General features: G+C 40.5%; 1 protein-coding gene across 1 annotated transcript in view; it reads left to right on the top strand.

Annotated features, from left to right (window-relative positions):
• The window catches only part of GUCY2F (guanylate cyclase 2F, retinal), a 111,062-nt gene that overhangs the window by 21,315 nt on the left and 70,978 nt on the right, over window positions 1-18,769 (top strand). The window contains exons 3-5 of the mRNA XM_062183770.1: window positions 248-602; window positions 2,340-2,424; window positions 8,097-8,193. Coding sequence (XP_062039754.1) covers window positions 248-602; window positions 2,340-2,424; window positions 8,097-8,193 — 537 coding nt within the window. The remainder of the gene's footprint in view (window positions 1-247; window positions 603-2,339; window positions 2,425-8,096; window positions 8,194-18,769) is intronic.

Raw genomic sequence — 18,769 nt, 5'->3', positions numbered from 1 at the left:
ATATTGTATATGACTTGGCTTGCTCATAAAATTGCCATATTTGATATATTTAAAGATGTGAAGGCCTGGGGGAGAAAAATAGAAAAAAATCAGGGGAGAAACAAAGCAAGTCCTCAGAAACAATTTTTTTTCCTCTGGGTCTTCATAGCTCAGACATGCAGTCCATAATAATGAACACACACTTGGAATACACTGAGATCACTCTAGGGTGACCAGAGCTCAGGATAATTGTAATTTTTAAAAATAGGTTTCACCGTTGTTTGGAACCATCTACAATTCAATCTACTTTATCGCACGAGCCATGAATAATGCTATGAAAGAAAATGGACAGGCTAGTGCTGCCAGCCTGGTTCAGCATTCCAGAAACATGCAGTTCTATGGATTCAACCAGTTGATAAGGACAGATTCAAGTGGAAATGGAATTTCAGAATATGTAATCCTGGACACCAACTGGAAAGAATGGGAACTCCATAGCACCTACACTGTGGACATGGACGCAGAGCTGCTACAGTTCAGAGGGAACCCTATTCACTTTCCTGGTGGCAGGCCCCCTAGAGCAGATGCAAAATGCTGGTTTGCTGAAGGAAAGATCTGCCAAGGAGGTAAGGAATGGAAAAATCATTGGTAGTCTTTTTAACTTGGCTTGGGTTACAAGGAAACCTCATTGGGGCAAGATGTATTTTAGTATCGAAATTCTCATGAAGTCATTTGTGTTCAGGTAACATAAATTTCTTGTCACTCTGGTTAATTTTAATTACAGTGAGAGGTACTTTTTGGCTTAAATAATCATCCACAATTTAAAATCTTTCCCACCACTCATTTTCAATGGGATCCCACCCTTCCTCAAAGAGGTTACTCTGATAAGAGGAAAGCACTAGCCTTCTCCTTGGTCTTTTGTAGGTCTTGACCTGAGATGGTTTCCTCTGCTAGAAAGATCACCTATCCACCCTTGATGTATCCAAATTCTGCCAATCAGGTCCCATTCCAGAAATACCATATCTAGACTCCCTTTTCTGTGGACCCCCATTGAATTAAAAGTCTATCTCACCCCTTAGCATGAAAATGATTTTAAATTGTGTCTTATGTAGTGATTATGTTTCCCCTTCCCCCGCCAAATGCACTGCTCCTTCTGGAAAGGGACTATAGCTAGTAATTAGTATGCCTGGTCCCCACACCACCGACCACCTGCCGCAGTAAGCATCCAGTAAGCACTAGCAGTTTGGTTGACTGGTGGAACTCTTGTAGCTTGTGGAAGAGGGAAACCGTCAAAGCTCTGAGAGACATAGGGGACCTTTGGCAGGATCCATATTCTTCTTCTTTTTTTTTTTTTTTTTGACAGGCAGAGTGGATAGTGAGAGAGAGACAGAGAGAAAGGTCTTCCTTTTTGCCATTGGTTCACCCTCCAATGGCCGCTGTGGCCGGCGCATCGCGCTGATCCGAAGTCAGGAGCCAGGTGCTTCTCCTGGTCTCCCATGAGGTGCAGGGCCCAAGGACTTGGGCCATCCTCCACTGCCTTCCTGGGCCATAGCAGAGAGCAGGACTGGAAGAGGGGCAACCGGGATAGAATCCGGCGCCCCGACCGGGACTAGAACCCAGTGTGCCGGCGCCGCAAGGCAGAGGATTAGCCTGTTAAGCCAGGGCGCCGGCCTCCATATTATTCTTATACAGTGTACACCACGCCCTTCCAAAACCAGCTGCGCCTAATTGAAATGGGCTTTGATTTCTCTATTGCTTTAGCATGATGTACAATCTCTTCACTCACATGAACATATACTTCCTTCTCAATTCTTAGTAGTCTATTTAAATATCTAGATTTTACAGAGGCCAGTTCACATGCCAATGAAAACACTAATTATCAAAACCAGATTGACTTGCAACATGGAAGCACAAGTACTATGTTTTTCATTTATAACTACCAGGTCTGTGGGCCTAGGTGAATTAAAAAGTGCTTTTATTTTATGAAGGCAACATAATACTTACCCTTCACAGGTGAGATAACATATTTATTCTCAAGAACTCTATTGCTGTCCAACTGAAATGAAGGTACTCAAAGTTTTTCATTCGTAGACTTTTTCCTCCAAAGAAATACGCCGGTCAGCCTTAATTCATGTGATTTGTTATTGTCAGAGTGGTGAGTGGTTTTGCTTCAGAACAGTGAAATTGCTTTCTGTGTCCATAAAGTCAACAAGACAGACTGTGCTGTAGAAAAATGGAATTAGGTTAGGTAGATGTGGCTTGATTTTAGAGTCACCAGAAAGCATGAGGAGTCGCTCCGTGGTGCCCTTTATTTACTGCCTTTCTCTGATAATGGCATTCTTCCTTCTTCTCGCTCTCCACAGGCATCGACCCCGCCTTTGCCATGATGGTCTGCCTTGCTTTGCTTATAGCCCTGCTGTCTATTAATGGATTTGCTTATTTTATAAGGTACATCTTTTGTTCTTTTTGCATACACAAAATACAAGCCTGTAATGGTCTTGTTAATATTGGTTTCCAGGAAGTCATGTTTCAGTACAATTGCCTCATTACATGACCCACTGATTTTCAGTTTTCCATAGTGATTTACCATCCCTACTGGCCCCATTTAGAGTGAAGTGTTTTCATGATGCCAAGAATAACTTCCTCAGCTGTGTTAGGAGTGTTGTTGTCTGTGAGTAGATCTGGCTCTCAACACAATGGGGAAAAAAGAGAGAGTATTTTAGGGCCTGTCTACTCAGTATCTGTGCTCCTTTTTCCCTGGCAGGGTCTCCTCTAACCATCCTCTCCCCCAAATGATATGGCAGTTAACTGAGTTGGAACAGTTTTTTTTTAGTGTAATAATAATGTTATTCATGTATAAATTCAACAATGTACAATTATGTATTATGTATACATAACCTAAATGCATTGTTTATTGGGAAGCATGCTTTATTGATTTAATGTACAGGAATTATACAGAATGCTTCAAATAAATTCATAATCATGTGCTTAGGAGCTATGATTAAGTATACATACTCATCTAATGTGCAAGTATGTTATCGAATCACAATAAATAAGGTTACAAGAGAACAGGTAGAAATAAGGCATGATTAGGTCACTTGCACACTTTGTAAATATAAAATGAAGTTTGGTCAGTAAATCTTATTTTCAATACTATTTCAAACTGAGACAAAACTCACCTTACTTGTGCAATGAGAACACAGAAAACAATGATATAAAAGTAAATTGCATAAAAGTATATACTATGTCATGTCAGTCCATATTATAAGTTAACAATCAAATTTCATAAATTAATATAGAAAGGCACATTATTCCATTATTTACTTATTTTTCACATTCCATATTATTATTATTATTATTTTATTTTTTTGACAGGCAGAGTGGACAGTGAGAGAGAGAGACAGAGAGAAAGGTCTTCCTTTGCCGTTGGTTCACCCTCCAATGGCCGCCGTGGCTGGCATGCTGCGGCCAGCGCACCTCGCTGATCCGATGGCAGGAGCCAGGTGCTTCTCCTGGTCTCCCATGGGGTGCAGGGCCCAAGTACTTGGGCCATCCTCCACTACACTCCCTGGCCACAGCACAGAGCTGGCCTGGAAGAGGGGCAACCGGGACAGAATCCGGCGTCCCAACCAGGACTAGAACCCGGTGTGCCGGCGCCGCAAGGCGGAGGATTAGCCTAGTGAGCCGCGGCGCCGGCCACATTCCATATTATTATTTATTTCATTTATTGCATTTAAATTAAGGTTGCCTTATTTCACTTATTTTATAAATTAAAAAAATTATTTGAGATGCAGGGAAACAGAGAGAGAGAGAGAGAGGAAAACAAACAAAACACTTCCATTCACTGGTTCAATTCCCACATGCCTGCGATGGCCAGGAGCCAGATTCTAAATCCAAGTTTCCCACCTGGATGGCAGGAACCTAAATACTTGTTCCATCACTACTGCTTCCCAGAGTCTGCTGTAGCAGGAAGGTAGAGTCAGGAGCCAGAACCAGGAATTGAACCCCAGTACTTTGATGTGGTTCGGACATCATAATCAGTAGGCAAAATGCAAGATGCTGGAACATATTTCTGGGACATGATTCTGGAGTAATTCCCTAAGTTGAAATTTAGTTGCTGCTTTGTGAATTGCGTTTCAAGTTGGGACACTTTTAATGAATTCCAAAAATTAGGTAGCCATTTACCGGGATCCAAACTCTGGGAGTAATGGTACTAATTCACAGAATTTTTGGGGGGGATTAAATAAACTAAAGTAAGTAAAGCACCTAGAACAGTAGCTGACACATAGTAGATGCTCAATCAATGGTACATCTCAACCCCCTTTCAGGCACGTGGGACTCTTCTGCTGATTGTTGGGAGTCCAGGATCCTCATTTTGACTTTCATAACATTTGTCCAGAGTATCACATTCCCTATTTCTACTGTCCTTCCTTGGACAAAAACTATCCTATCATCAGCATCATCATTATCAAATCTTTATCTTCGTTCCTCAGAGCCCTGAATAGGTGAACAACTAATCTAATGAGCTGTTTTAAGATCAGGGATAAATAGCTGAAGATGACAACATAAAATCAATTTTTTAAAAAGTTTTATTTATTTATTTGGAAGGCAGAGGCGGGGGGGGGTTAGTTTTTCATTTGCTAATTCACTCTCCAAGTGGCCGCAATGACTGGGGCTTTTTCCAGATGTCCCACATTGGAGCAAGGGCTCAAGGGCTTGGGCCATCCTCCGCTGCTTTCCCAGGCACATTAGTAGGGAGCTGGATCAGAAGTGGAGCAGCTGGGACTCAAACCGGCACCCATATGGGATGCTGGCAATGCAGGCGATGGCTTTACCTGCAACACCACAGTGCCAGCCCCCATAAAACCAATTTCTAACAATATTTGCATCTTAACAGTTGGACCTTCTCCATACTACAACAATTTGGGGAAAATAAAAAATGACATCAATCACAACCTTCCCACTTTACCCCTTCAACCTTGAAACCACAACTTTGTCATCTCTATCTATAAGGGTGGTTCTGAATACAATATGACATGGGAAGATGGGGTATTAGGTGGGACTATTTTTGGCAAGTTCCAATAAAAAAAATGCTAGCTTAAATAGTTGTGTGCCCTTGGACAAGTGACTTAAACTTCTCTTGGCCAGAATTTTCTCATTTATACAGAGAAAAATTAGATTATCTAATATTTAAGAGCTCTTCCAGCTCTGATATTTTAATGAGTTTGTGAAATTCTGGATTGAAACCATAACATAGGTTACTCTTAGTGTTTAATAAATTGGCAACACTGAGAAAAACTATTATTATCCAATCTCTCTAGTATTGGAAACCTTAAAAATTATGTATTTGAAAAGGGGAGAGAGAGAGAGAGAGAGATGCAAAGAGAAAGTTCCCATCCTCTGGTTCACTTTATGAATACCTGCAACAGCTGAGGCTAGGTCAGGCCAGCAACACAATCCCACGTAGGTTGCAGCAACGCAATCCTTGAACCATCCTCTGCTGCCTCCCATGGTACACATTGGCAGGAAGCTGGAATCAGGAGCACAGTTGGGTTTCAAACCCATGCACTCTGATACAGGATGTGGGCACCTCAAATAGCATCTTAACTGCTATACCAGTTGCTGATACCCCAGTGTTAGAAACTCAATAAAGCCACAGTGGATAGTAGGCAGCTTTTGCTTTGTGAGGACATACTTGATAAAGACATTAGTTCAAAAGACATTTTTCTTTTGACTTCTGTGACTGTGACATATCCCTGCTAAGAACAACATGCATTCCATCCAACAAAAAGCTTTTCCTTCTAGAAAGATTTGAGGAATAACAGTCTCTGTCTACCCAATGCCAAAACCATTCCAAGGCAAGGTGGCAAATGGAGTCACTCAGCTTCTTATGTCACTTGTCAACCCCACCAAATGACAGTTCTAGCTGGTCTTTCCCACTGAATGAACTGGTCTTTTGGATGTTAAGTGAGTCCAGCCTGCAATTCTTGGGAAGGAAAAGAAAAAAGACAAAAACACGGAGGAAGAGGAGGGTTTGTTTGGAAGTTGTGGGCTGACAGGTAAAGGAGACCAGAGAGGAAAATAATTGGAGAGGTGCATGATTAGAGAGGAAAATGATTGGAGAGGAAAATGAGTTTGAGACAATTGGTACTTCAAGTGATCACAGAAAACTCAGGGAGGGAGAGAAGCACATCATTTTCCAGAGTGACTTGGTCATTGGTTCTTCAGCTACCAAAGCACAAAACATGCCCCCTCTTTGCTGCCTTCATCCCTTTCTCTGCCCACCACGGCTGCAATCAGAAGAGCTGAGCAGCTGATGAGTTTCTGTAATAGATGGTGATTACTTGCAGGAGAGTGACTCTCTGTTCCTTCCTTTTCTGTGTTTTGATTGTTTAAAATTTTTTTTTCAGAAAGAGAGATGTGCAAAGAACTCAACCTCCCCAAAACAAAGGATTCTTTGAACTCCTTTCTCCCTACTCCTCCAGAGCAGATTGCCTTGCTTTTCTGTAAAGCTCTCCCATGCTTTGTAATACTAATGATGATAATGACAATGATGAGCTCTTATACTCTCACAGTGCTTCACACCTTTCAGAGCACTTTCACATACATTATCTCATTTGATTTTCAAAACAACTATACCATGAGTAATGCAAGGGCTATTATCTTGCTAGATAGATGAGGAGACCCTGAGGCATGTAGAGGTTAAATTATTTATCTAAGGTCACCTGTACCTGGCTAATTGATGACAGAATCTGCACTGTACCCCAGGTCTCTGGATTGGAAGTCCACCAGAGTGTATTCTGGAGCATGATTATTTTCACAGGTGTGCCTGCTTTAAAACAATTCGGCACACATATGAAACAGATAAGTCAGAGAGTGATGCTTTACTTTGCCAAAAGATTCATGAGCTCTACCCAAAAATTCACCATGGGGCTCTTTTAATTTTCTCTGCAGGGCAGGAGCTCCCACCGTGATAAGGGACATATTTGTTGGCAGACAATTAGAAACACATTCATTGTCTGTTTACAGACCAGTGGAATCACTGAGAAAAATTGTCTGGGTTGCCGGTCCTTAAGGCTACAGTGACTGTGTCTACTTTGCCTTAACAGCAACTTGACAAAGTGTTTTGATTCAGTGCTTGTTTTTCCTATTCTGGCTGTTGGTTTTAATACATTCCACAGAGTGACCATTTGGGGGTTACAGAGAAAGCAAAGCCACAAAGTAGTTATTGGAGGATCCAAGACAAAATAGAACAAAGCAAGCGCACCGACTAATGCAGGATTTCCTCTCAGGACCTCAAGTTACCTGGTTAGACCTACCTGACTGTGTGGGTAGATATCAAAAACTTCTATGTGTCTAGTGATTGATTTGTGGAAAATAATTACATTCACTGCAAATTAATGTGCATGTTTGGAGAGAATCACGTTTAAACTGTGTCTATGTAATGTTCAGACAAGAGACCAATTCACTAAAAGAAAAAAGAACCAGCCCACTTGTTTGGAATCATGTAGACAAAGCAACCAACTGATTGGATTTTTCTACTTTTCAACCTGTTGCTTTGGCAACGCATGGATGTAAGTTTGCAAGACAAGTGGTCTTATGGGCAGAAACCTGGGCCCACAGCCAGCGACTGAGGATTAGGTCCCAGCTCTGCCTCAGGCTAAGGGAATCTCACATAATTCGCTTAATTTTATTTTATTGTATTTCCTTAGTGTGTTTTTTGTCTATAAAATGGAGATTAATACTTCTTGGTCTGGATATTATTATGATCAATACAGTATCATAAGAACAAATGGTGTTGCGTTCTTGGAAAGTCTTCTGAGGTGTTGCTTTGAAAATGCCCTTGATGTGTAATCACCACTTATTAGCCTGAGATACCAGCCCCATGCAACACCTTCACCCCTGTCTTTGGTGCCTCTTCAAGAGCATTTGCATTTTCCTCATTTGGTCTTTGTAACTCCGCAAATTGTGAGGACCCGGGTTGCTGCTGCTCTTTGCTGTGGGTACTTTGGTAAAGATCTATGAATAGTTATCCTCCCAGTTATCTTGTGTATTCTTTAACAGCTGGCTAAGGGCAGATTAACCCTGGCTTTGACCCTCTGATTTCATGTTTGTTTCAGGCGTCGTATAAATAAAATCCAGTTGATTAAAGGACCCAACAGGATTCTACTGACTTTGGCAGATGTAACATTTATCAATCCCCACTATGGCAGTAAGGTAAGGAGTAGCCCCTTCTCTTGCTGGACTATCCAATATGGCACCCACAAGCCACAAGCTGAGCACTTGACATGTGGCTAGTCTGAATTGTGATGTGTTGTGAAGGTAAAATACACACTGGCTTTAGAAGACAGTATAGGGGATAACATTGTGGCATAGTGGGATAAACTGCCACCTGGAACACCCTTATCCTACATCAGAGTGCTGGTTTGAGTCCTGAACACTGCTTCTTCTTCTTCCTTTTTTTTTTTTTTCTGACACGCAGAGTTAGACAGTGAGAGAGAGACAGAAAGGTCTTCCTTCCGTTGGTTCACCCCCCAAATGGCTGCTATGGCCTTCGCGCTGTGCCGATCTGAAGCCAGGAGCCAGGTGCTTCCTCCTGGTCTCCCATGCAGGCGCAGGGCCCAAGCACTTGGGCCATCATCCACTGCCTTTCCGGGCCACAGCAGAGAGCTGGACTGGAAGAGGAACAACTGGGACAGAATCCGGCGCCCCGACCGGGACTAGAACTGGAGTGCTGGCGCCGCAGGCGGAGGATTAGCCTAACACTCTGCTTCTGATCCAGCTCCATGCTAATACTTCTGGGAAGCAGCAGATGATACCTCAACTTCTTAAGTCCCTTCTACCCAAGTGGGAGACCCAGATGGATTTCCTGGCTCTTGGCTTCAGCTGGCTCAACCCTGGCTGTTGCAGACATTCGGGGAGTGAACCAGTGAATGGAAGATCTCTCTCTCGCGTGCTCACTTTGTCTTTCCCTCTCTCTGTCACCCTGCATTTAAATTAAATAAATAAATCTTACAAAAAGATAGTATAAAATATGTAAAATATCTCACTAAAATTTTAATTGCATAACAAAACATAAGGTTTTAGTTATATTGGGTTAAATAAAGTGTGTTATTAATATCATTTTCACCTATTTCCTTTTAATTTTATTTATTATTGGTATCATAACTTGATACATATATATATATATATATATATATATATACTGTGTAATGATTAAACAAGGGCGTTTAATATCTTAATTTTCTCAAACATTTATCATTTCTTTATAGATTGAGACTTCACATACCTCTATTATAGTCTGTTAAGAATATAATTTGGGGCTAGCATTGTGGTGTAGTTGGTTAAGTTGCTGCCTGTGACCCAGGCATCTTATATGGGCACCTGTTTGAATCCCAGCTGCTCCACTTCCAATCCAGCTCCTGCTAATGTGCCTGGGAAAGCATGGGAGGATGGCCCAAGTGCTTGGGCCCCTGCACCCATGTGGGAGTCCAGAATGAAGCTCCTGGTTTGTGGCTTTGGCCCAGCTCAACTCTGGCTGTTGCAGCCATTTGGGGAGTGAAATAGTAGATAGTCTCTTTATCTGTCTCTCCTCTCTGTAACTCTGCCTTCCAAATAAATAAATAAATCTTTAAAAATATTGATTTACTTTGAGAGAGAGAGAGAGAGAGAGAGAGAGATCTTTCATCTGTTGATTCACTCCCCAAATGCCTACAACTGTGGTGACTGGACCACGCCAAAGCCAGGAGCCAGGAACTAAATCTGCGTGTCCTCATGGGGTTGTCAGGGACCCAACTACTTGAGTTATCCACTTCTGCCTCCCCTGATACATGGTATCAGGAAACTGGAATTGGAAGCAGAGCTAGGTCTTGAACCCAGGCACTCCAAGATGGAATGTGGGCATCCCAAATGGCATCTTAAGCACTGCATCAAATGCCCTCACACAGTTCTTAATAAAATATATGATAAGTTGTAGACTATAGCCACTCTACTGTGCTATAGAACACTAGAACTTATTTCCTAACTGTATTTTGACAACTGTTGTCCAACTTCTCTCCTCCTTACTATTCCTATCCATTAGTATTCAATATTCTACTGTCTTTTCCAATGAGATGAACTCGTCTAGCTTTCATATATGAGTGATAACATGTGGTATTTTTTCTTTCTCTGCCTGTCTTATTTGACCTAACCTAATATCCTCCAATTCCATCCATTTAGCCACAGGTAACAGGATTTCATTCCATGTTATGGCTGAGTAATATTCTATTCTGTACATATACCACATTTCCTTTATCCATTTATCAGTTGATGAACACCTAGGTTGATTCCGTATTTTGTCTATGGTGAATAGTGCTGAAATGAACATGGGAGTGCAGGTATCTCTTTCATGTGCTAATTTTACTTCTTTTGGAAATATTCCCAGAAGTGGGATAGCTGGGTCATATGGCGATATAGTTTTAGTTTTCTGAGGAATTCCCATACTGTTCTCCATAATGGCTGTACTAATTTGCATCCCACCAAAAATATATAAAAGGCTTTTAAATTTGACTAGTAAAAAACTTGAAATTACATATGTGGCTCATAATTACATTTCTATTAGATAATGCTAACTTAGAATAGTGTTGTGGAAGAGAATGCAGTGTACTTGGGAGAAAGTTGAGCTTTAACATCATACAGCCTTCTCCATGTATTGGAACTCAACATTTTTTTACTTGCTAATTTAAGATTTTATATTATATATTTATTTGAGGTGGGGACAGAGAGTGAGAGAAAGAGACAAAGAATGTACTCCCATCAGCTGGCTTGCTCTTCAAGTACCTGCAACTGCCAGGAATTGGGGGCTAAAGCTGGGAGCTGGGAAATCAATCCTGGTCTCCCAAGTGAGTGACAGGGACCCAACTACTTGAGCTGTTACAGCTGTTTCCCAGGGAGTACCTTGTCAGAAATCTAGAGTCAGAAGGGGGATCTGGGCATCAAACCCAGGCATTCCAACATGAGACACAGACATAGTAACTGACGACTTACCACCAGGCCAAATGCCCGCACCTTGACTCAACCGTTTGGTACTGGTTCCTTGAAGACAGAAGTACATTTTTTTCTAATGCTTCCCCATAGCATCACAGCACCTTGTGGTGTTTCTAGCAGAAATTTGGTGAATGAAGTAACTAGTGAAAGAGAGTTGAGTTTCAACAGGAGTTCTGTTCTGGTTGTATACTAATCTGGGTTTTCTAGAGACACAGAATCAATAGGATATGTATTTAGGTGTATGAAGAGGGGGAAGGTTTAGGAAAACTGGCTTACATGCTTATGACAGCCAAGAAGTTCCCCAGCAGATCGTCTGTGAGCTGGAGCCTCTGGGATGTTGGTGGCATGGGTCAGTTCAAGTCTGAGGGCTTCAGAACTGGGGAAGCTCACGATGGAACTCTCAGTTTGAGGCTAAAAGCCTGAGTGATACCAAATGGGCTGCTGGTCTAAGTCCTGGAGTCCAAAGGTCAGCAACTGACTTCTGAGATGAGTCAGCCCTGTCCCTGATCTCAGAGCCAGAGATCAATTTTCCATTTGTATATCATCTCTCCAGACCCCTAGCCATTTGATAGTGCCTTCTCACATGGAGGCTGGGTCTTCCCACCTGGTCCACTCAAACTCACATGCTAATCTTATTTGGAAACACACTCACAGACACGCCCACAGTTAGACCTCTCCACACTTCTAGGTGTTCCTCAATTTAGTCAAGTTAACACCATAAAATTAACTCTCACAGGTTGAGATTGTGTTGTGATCATCTTCATTAAGGGCCTGCTACTATGTCCTAGGCCTGGGTGAGGCTTTGTGAGAAATGACATATAGCCCTTCCCTTTAAGGTGGTTACAGACAATTTAGAGAAACAAATTATACCACACAGAGACTTAATAGGTGCCCTATTGCACAAAAGAAACTAGAAATACAGTAAGACTTGTAATTTGTGTAGGTCACAGGTTACAAACTGGTAACCACTTTTGTTTGACCCTCATAGTTACAAAAATGATATCAAGAATTAAATATTTTTAAAATTTAAGGTAAGCAAATTTCATGTATTTTATATATACAGATTTAGGAACATATTGATACTTCCCACCCTACCTTCCCTTCTGCCCAAGGTCCCACCCTTCCTCCTCCTTCCTCTCTTAATTTTTACAATGATCTACTTTCAGTTTTCATTACACTCATAAGATCAACCCTGCACTAAGTAAAGAGTTTGACAAATAGTAAGAAGAAAAGAACACTGTTCTTCAACAGTTGAGACAAGGACTATAAACAATCATCAAAACTCAAAATGTCAACTTCACTCCTATACATTACATTTCAGGTACTCTATTAGTTACCTCTGATCAGGGAAAACATAATGTATTTGTCTTTTTGGAACTGGCTTATTTCACTGAATATAATGGTTTCCAGTTACATCCATTTTGTTGTAAAGGAGAGAATTTTATCCTTTTTAATGGCTGAGTAGTATTCCATAGTGCATACAGAAAACAATTTTTTTAACTAGTCATCATTGGATGGACATCTGGGTTGATTCCATATCTTAGGTATTGTGAATTGAGATGCAATAAACATGAGGGTACAGATAACTTTCATATAGCAATAATTTTAAAATTAGGAAATTATACATAAAAAATCTGGTTTCTTTAGAAGTCGAGAGATCTGTCAACCTTCGGTTTTATCATGGCAATTGGTTGTAATTGAGTAGTTATTGCCCTTGTGGGAAGAGGCATGTTCTTTGAAGTTCGATGCAGTTTCCATCATTGTATATTTTCTTATACTCAGGCTATCTCATTTATGTTACCTGCTTGGCCCCTATAGGCATCCTAGGCAGAGAACACAACATAAACAGGAACTTGGAGAAGACAATAAATGGAGAAGAGTTTTGTCAGAGGTAGTTAGTGTGTCTCATTGTGCAACAATAAAGACATTAGCCTTTTTAAATTCCAGTAGGGCAATGGCAGATTTTAGGGAGAGGATATAAACACGTCATATTGTACCCACATGTCATTTACTGTTGCTGCCCCATGTACCAGATTTGAAAATTGTCATCTTGATGACCACACTGGGCATTTGCCCAAATATGACACTGAAAAGCACATTTAATTAGTTGGTTGGATAGGAATGCATTTTCATGGTAATCCCTATGCAATTGGAGTCAAATGAATTTTTCAGCTGTTTAATTCTCATTTACAACTCTTACTCTTGTTTAAATCATTAGGTCTTTTTGTTAATCATGTTCCTGGAAATGTATTGTTGAAAGCAAAAACTACCACTCTCAGTGAAAGCTGCATCCTTTTTAAAAAATAATTATTTATTTATTTGAATGGCAGAGTTACAGAGTTGAAAGAAGAGTTACAGAGAGGCAGAAGCAGAGAGAAAGAGAGAGAGAGAGGTCTTCCATCTGCTGGTTCACTCCCCAGATGGCTGCAACAGCTGGAGCTGAGCTGATCTGAAGCCAGGAGCCAGGAGCTTCCTCCACGTCTCCCACGTGGGTGCAGGGGCCCAAGGACTTGGGCCATCTTCCACTGCTTTCCCAGGCCATAGCAGAGAGCTGGATCAGAAATGGAGCAGACAGGACTTGAACTTTTGCTCATATGGGATGCCAGCACTGCAGGTGGCAGTTTTACCCACTATGCTACAGTGCTGGCCCAGAAAACTGCATTCTATACTAATGCCATTAAATCATTATTGACATTCACTTCCATTTTTGATGCTATCCAAGGAACCTGGGACTCACAGTGGTGGAATTTGGATCTTCCACATTCAGTATGCCTTGTATGAAATTTCCTACTGCAATAAGGAACTATAGATGCTGAAATACAAGCTCCAAAGCAATCCCTATACAGAACCCAATACTAAAAGGAAAGTATTTCGTTCTGTGACAAACATTTGTTACATCCAAAAATGGTTAAAAGTAAAAAAAAGCAGATGACTAGAAGTCATTGTCTGAATGTATCAAAATATGATAAAGTTTTTTCTCAAAAACAAGAACTCTATTTTTAAAATCTTTCCCTTGATGGTATCTATGGCAAAATGACAGTTCCTATCTTGCTGTTTTGACTAAAACAATACATATAGCTCAGTTTTGGATTGAGTCAGTCTTTTCTTTGTGTAGGTCTTGCAACAGTCCCATGAAGCCTGTCAGATCTGAATCCATGTCTCCTCTCTTTTATACTGAGGCACAAACTTTATTTGAGTTACTAACACATGCCAGTTCTCACAAAATCACCACAAATAATGGGGTAGTGCTTATAATATTTTCTTTTTCACTTGTGTATGAATTTTGACATAGTGAGAATAAAAAGACAATCACTACCCCTTTTCTTCATTTGAATGAGAACAATGACTAGTAACAAGGACAAATAGCCTTATAGGAAACACTGTTTTTTTTTTCTCCCTCCCCCTGTATCTCTTTCTCTGATATACAAATACACACACACACACACACACTTTTTTTTTATACTATTTTGGCCCAGGTGGAAAAGGATGGCATTGCCCTAGAAGAAAATAGTTCTTGGCCACTAGATCCATTTTGGCATTTGGCTTGTATCAGGGGTTCTGATGGGAAAACATAGGGGAGGCATACATTTTCCTTAATTGCTCTGTAGTCACAAACTTGCAGCTGGCTGTGTCTAATCAGTCAAGAAGCCAAGCCAAGAATTCCATCCAAATGGAATGTCTGAAAGTGGAAACTCTTGGTGAATATAAAATTAATTCAGTCTAGAAAATTTGGCAGGTTGGGAGAAGTCAGGTTAGAAAAGGAAGTTTTTAGACGAAAGTGAAGTTGATGTACAAATATATGTGGCTTTTGGCAGATTCTCTTGCTTTCTAATTTGCCTTTCATGGAGAGTTTATATCTTAATATATAGATCTAGGTGCTCCTACTGAGATATGAAAATAAAGAATGAAAGGGAAATAGCTTCCTTCCTGACCTTGCTCTTTTGGGGAGATTATAGATTGATGCAAGAGTCAAATTTTACATCTTATCTGGATCTTGAACTGTTAGGATTTCATAGTGTCAGCACCTGGTATAATTTACCATTGCCTCACAACATTGACTGTGATAGTCTTTTTTGTAAAAAAGAATTCTTTATTTGTTTATTTATTTATTTGAATGAAAAAGTGACAGAGAGAGGGAAAGATAGTGGGGGAGGGAGTTTTTTGAAAAAGATTGATTTATTTTTATCTGAAGGAGAGAGAGAGAGAGAGAGAGAGAGAGAGAGAATATCCTGTGCACTGGTTCACTCCCCAAGTGGCTGCAACATCCAGGCTGGCTAGGGCCAAAAGCAGGAGCCTAGAGATTGCTCTTGGTCTCCTCTGTGGATGGAAGAGGCACAAGGGCTTGGGACATCCTCTGCTAATTTCCCAGGCACATTAGCAGGGAGCTAGATCAGAAGTGGAGAAGCTGGGACTTAACCAGTTCTTCGATGTGGGATGCTGGCACTACAAGCAGCTTAGCTCACTGTGCCACAAATGCAAGAGAGAGAGAGAGAGAGAGAGAGAGAGAGAGAGAGAGAGAGAGAATGAATATCTTCCATCTGCTAGTTCACTCCTCAAATGGCTGCAATATCCAGGGCTGGGGCCAGTCGAAAGCCAGGAGCGAAGAACTCCATCCAGGTCTCCCATATGGGTGGCAGGGACCCAAGCACTTGGGCCATCTTCTGCTACACATTAGTAAGAAGCTGGATTGGAAACAAAGTAGCTGGGAGTTCAACTGGCACTCCAGCAGGGAATGCTGGCATTGCAGGTAGCAGATTAATCCACTGTGCCAGAATGTCCACCCCTGACTGTGATAGTCTTGGAAGAAGGAGCTTAATTCAGTTTTTAAGTTAACTAATGGCCTTCAGTTGATCAAAGACCATTAAAGACATAGTGTTGGAAAGTACTTATGATTAATTTATTGGTAATCAATAGTGAAATAAAGCATAATATAGTAGAAAGAGCACAGGAATCTGACATATTATACCAAGATTCTTATTCCAGCCCATATATCCTCTTTTCTATTTCCTCCTAATAAAATGAGGGTGTTGGAGTTGGGGGTGGCTGCTGGCCTAGATGATACCAAATGTAATTGCTAGCTCTGAATTGCTGTAATTCTAAGAAAGGCACATTTAGAGATACAGAGAAGGATATGAGGAACCTATTGATTTATTATGTCTTCATGTGAAATAAAGTATACTGGTTCAGTTGAAGATACAGAAATTCAATTTTAAAGGTTAACACAGATTGCATATAATTCTTTCCCTTGTCTCTCGACCATACCATTAGTTTCTGGACATCTCTTACCAGACTTATAAAGTTAGCAGATTGTGGAATTGAGAATTTGCCATACTTAACCACCAGACTATTTGCTATCATCTTTTTATTTTTTAAGGAATGCAAATTTCATAAGTACAACTTTAGGAATATAGTAAGGATTTAGGAATAAGTAAAGATTTCAACAATTTGTACACACACACACACACACACACAAAACTGCTTGAGAACTGGTTTTACAGTTAACTCTCAGTACAACTCATTGAGGACAGAGGTCCTGCATGGGGAGTTAGTGCATAGTAACTCTTGTTGTTAACTTAACAATTAACACTCTTATGCATGATATCAATGACCACCCGAGGCTCTTGACATCGGCTGCCTGGGCTATGGAAGCCTTTTGAGTCCACACACTCTGTCAGTATTTGGACAAAGCCATAAGCCAAGTGGAAGTTCTCTCCTCCCTTTAGAGAAAAGTACATTCTTCTTTTATGGCCACTTCTTTCCACTGGTGTCTCACTCACAGAGATCCTTCATGTAGAAGATTTTTTGCCACAGTGTTTTGTCTTTTCATGCCTGAAATGCTCTCACTGGCCTTTCAGCAAGAAAAGGAAGACTTAAGGGCTGATTCTGAGGGCAGAATGTTAATGAAAACGATTGTGATTCTGTGAGTCTGCTGTGTGGATTGCTTCCCATGTTGGAAATTCTCTCCTTTTTAATTCTATCTATTATTATTGCCAGACACTTCATATGATCTCTTTAACACTTAATTCTATCGATATGTTCAGTTTAACACTTAATATGATCACTAACAATTAGGATGGCATTTTTACCACCAAGTTTAATGGGATTTGGAGTAAGTCCATAGGAATGTATGCAGAAGTATACAGCTTTACAGTTACAAACATCCTCCTCTCTCTCTTATTCCCACGCTTATCTTTTGCTGAGATATTTTTTCAATTTACTTTCTACACATATGATTAACTCTATGTTAATTAAAGAGTTCAACAATAGATTGAAGAAAAAAGATGAAAGAACAAAGAAAATGAAAATGTTCCTCGACAGTAAAGACAAAGGCATCTCAAGTCATCCATTCTCAAAGTGTCAATTTCACTTCTACAGATTTCATTTTAGGTGCTCTATTAGTTATCACAGATCAGAGAGAAAATATGGTATTTTTTCCTTTGGTACTGGCTTATTTCACTAAGTATGATGTTTTCCAGATTCATCCATTTTGTTGCAAATGATTGATTTCTTTTTACCATTGTGTAATATTCCATACTATACATATTACATATCCCTTAATTTCTTTATCCAGTTCGGTTGATGGGCATTTAGGTTGATTCCATGTCTTAGCTATTGTGAGCTGAGCTGCAATAAACATGGGGGTAGAGATACATTTTGTTTACTGATTTCATTTCCTTGAGTAATTTCCCAGGAGTGGGATGGCTGGGTCATATGGTAGGTCTATATTCAGATTTTTGAGGTATCTCCATAATGTCTTCTCTAATTTTAATTATTTCTTTTCTCCTACTAGTTTTGGGTTTGGTTTGCAGATGTTCTTGTAGATACTTGAGATACATTGATAGCTCATTTATTTGGTGCCTTTCCAATTTCTTGATGTAGGCACCTATTGCTATAAGCTTTCTTCTTAACCCTGCTTTTGCTGTATTCCATAAGCATTTTTTTAAAGATTTATTTATTTATTTGAAGGACAGAGTTACAGAGAGAGGTAAAGACAGAGAGAGAGGTCTTCCATCTGCTGGTTTACTCCCCAAATGGCTGCAATGGCCGGAGCTGTGCCAATCTGAAGCCAGGAGCCAGGAGCTTCAGATGGGTCTCCCACACAGGTGTAGGGGCCCAAGGACTTGGGCCATCTTCTCCTGCTTTACCAGGCCATAACAGGGAACTGGATCAGAAGAGGAGCAGTCAGGACTAGAATTGGTGTTCATAGGGGGTGATGGTGCCTCGGGCCAGGACTTTAACCCATTGTGCCACAGTGTCGGCCCCCCATAAGTTTTGATATGTTGTGTTGTCATCTTCATTTGTTTCCAGAAATTTTTTGATTTCTCTTTTGATTTCTTCTATGACCCACTATTCATTCAGGATCATGCAGGCAGCAAATAGATGAGTTTTGTTTTTTAATCCATTCAGCCATTCTGTGTCTTTTAACTGGAGAGTTGAAACCATTTACATTCAAGTCTACCGTTGATAAGTAATGACTTTCTCCTGCCATTTTTCCAAAAATATTCCTATTTTTACTTTGAGTTTCCTTTGAACTTTTACTGAGAGATTTTCTTCCTTTACCTTCTTTCATAGTGATGACCATGTTTCTAGCATCTTTTGTATGGCTGGACGAGTAGTGACAAATTCTTTCAATTTCTGTTTGTTATGGAAGGTCTTTATTTCACCTTCATTCATAAATGAGAGCTTTACAGGGCATAATATTCTAGATTGGCAGTTTTTTTCTCTTAATACTTGAACTCTATCTCACCATTCTCTCCTAGCCTGTAGG

The sequence above is a fragment of the Lepus europaeus genome, chromosome X (assembly GCF_033115175.1).
Source record: "Lepus europaeus isolate LE1 chromosome X, mLepTim1.pri, whole genome shotgun sequence".
Classification (NCBI taxonomy): Eukaryota; Metazoa; Chordata; class Mammalia; order Lagomorpha; family Leporidae; genus Lepus; species Lepus europaeus.
The sequence above is the reverse complement of the archived record's forward strand: the minus strand, read 5'-3'. Positions and strand labels throughout refer to the sequence as shown.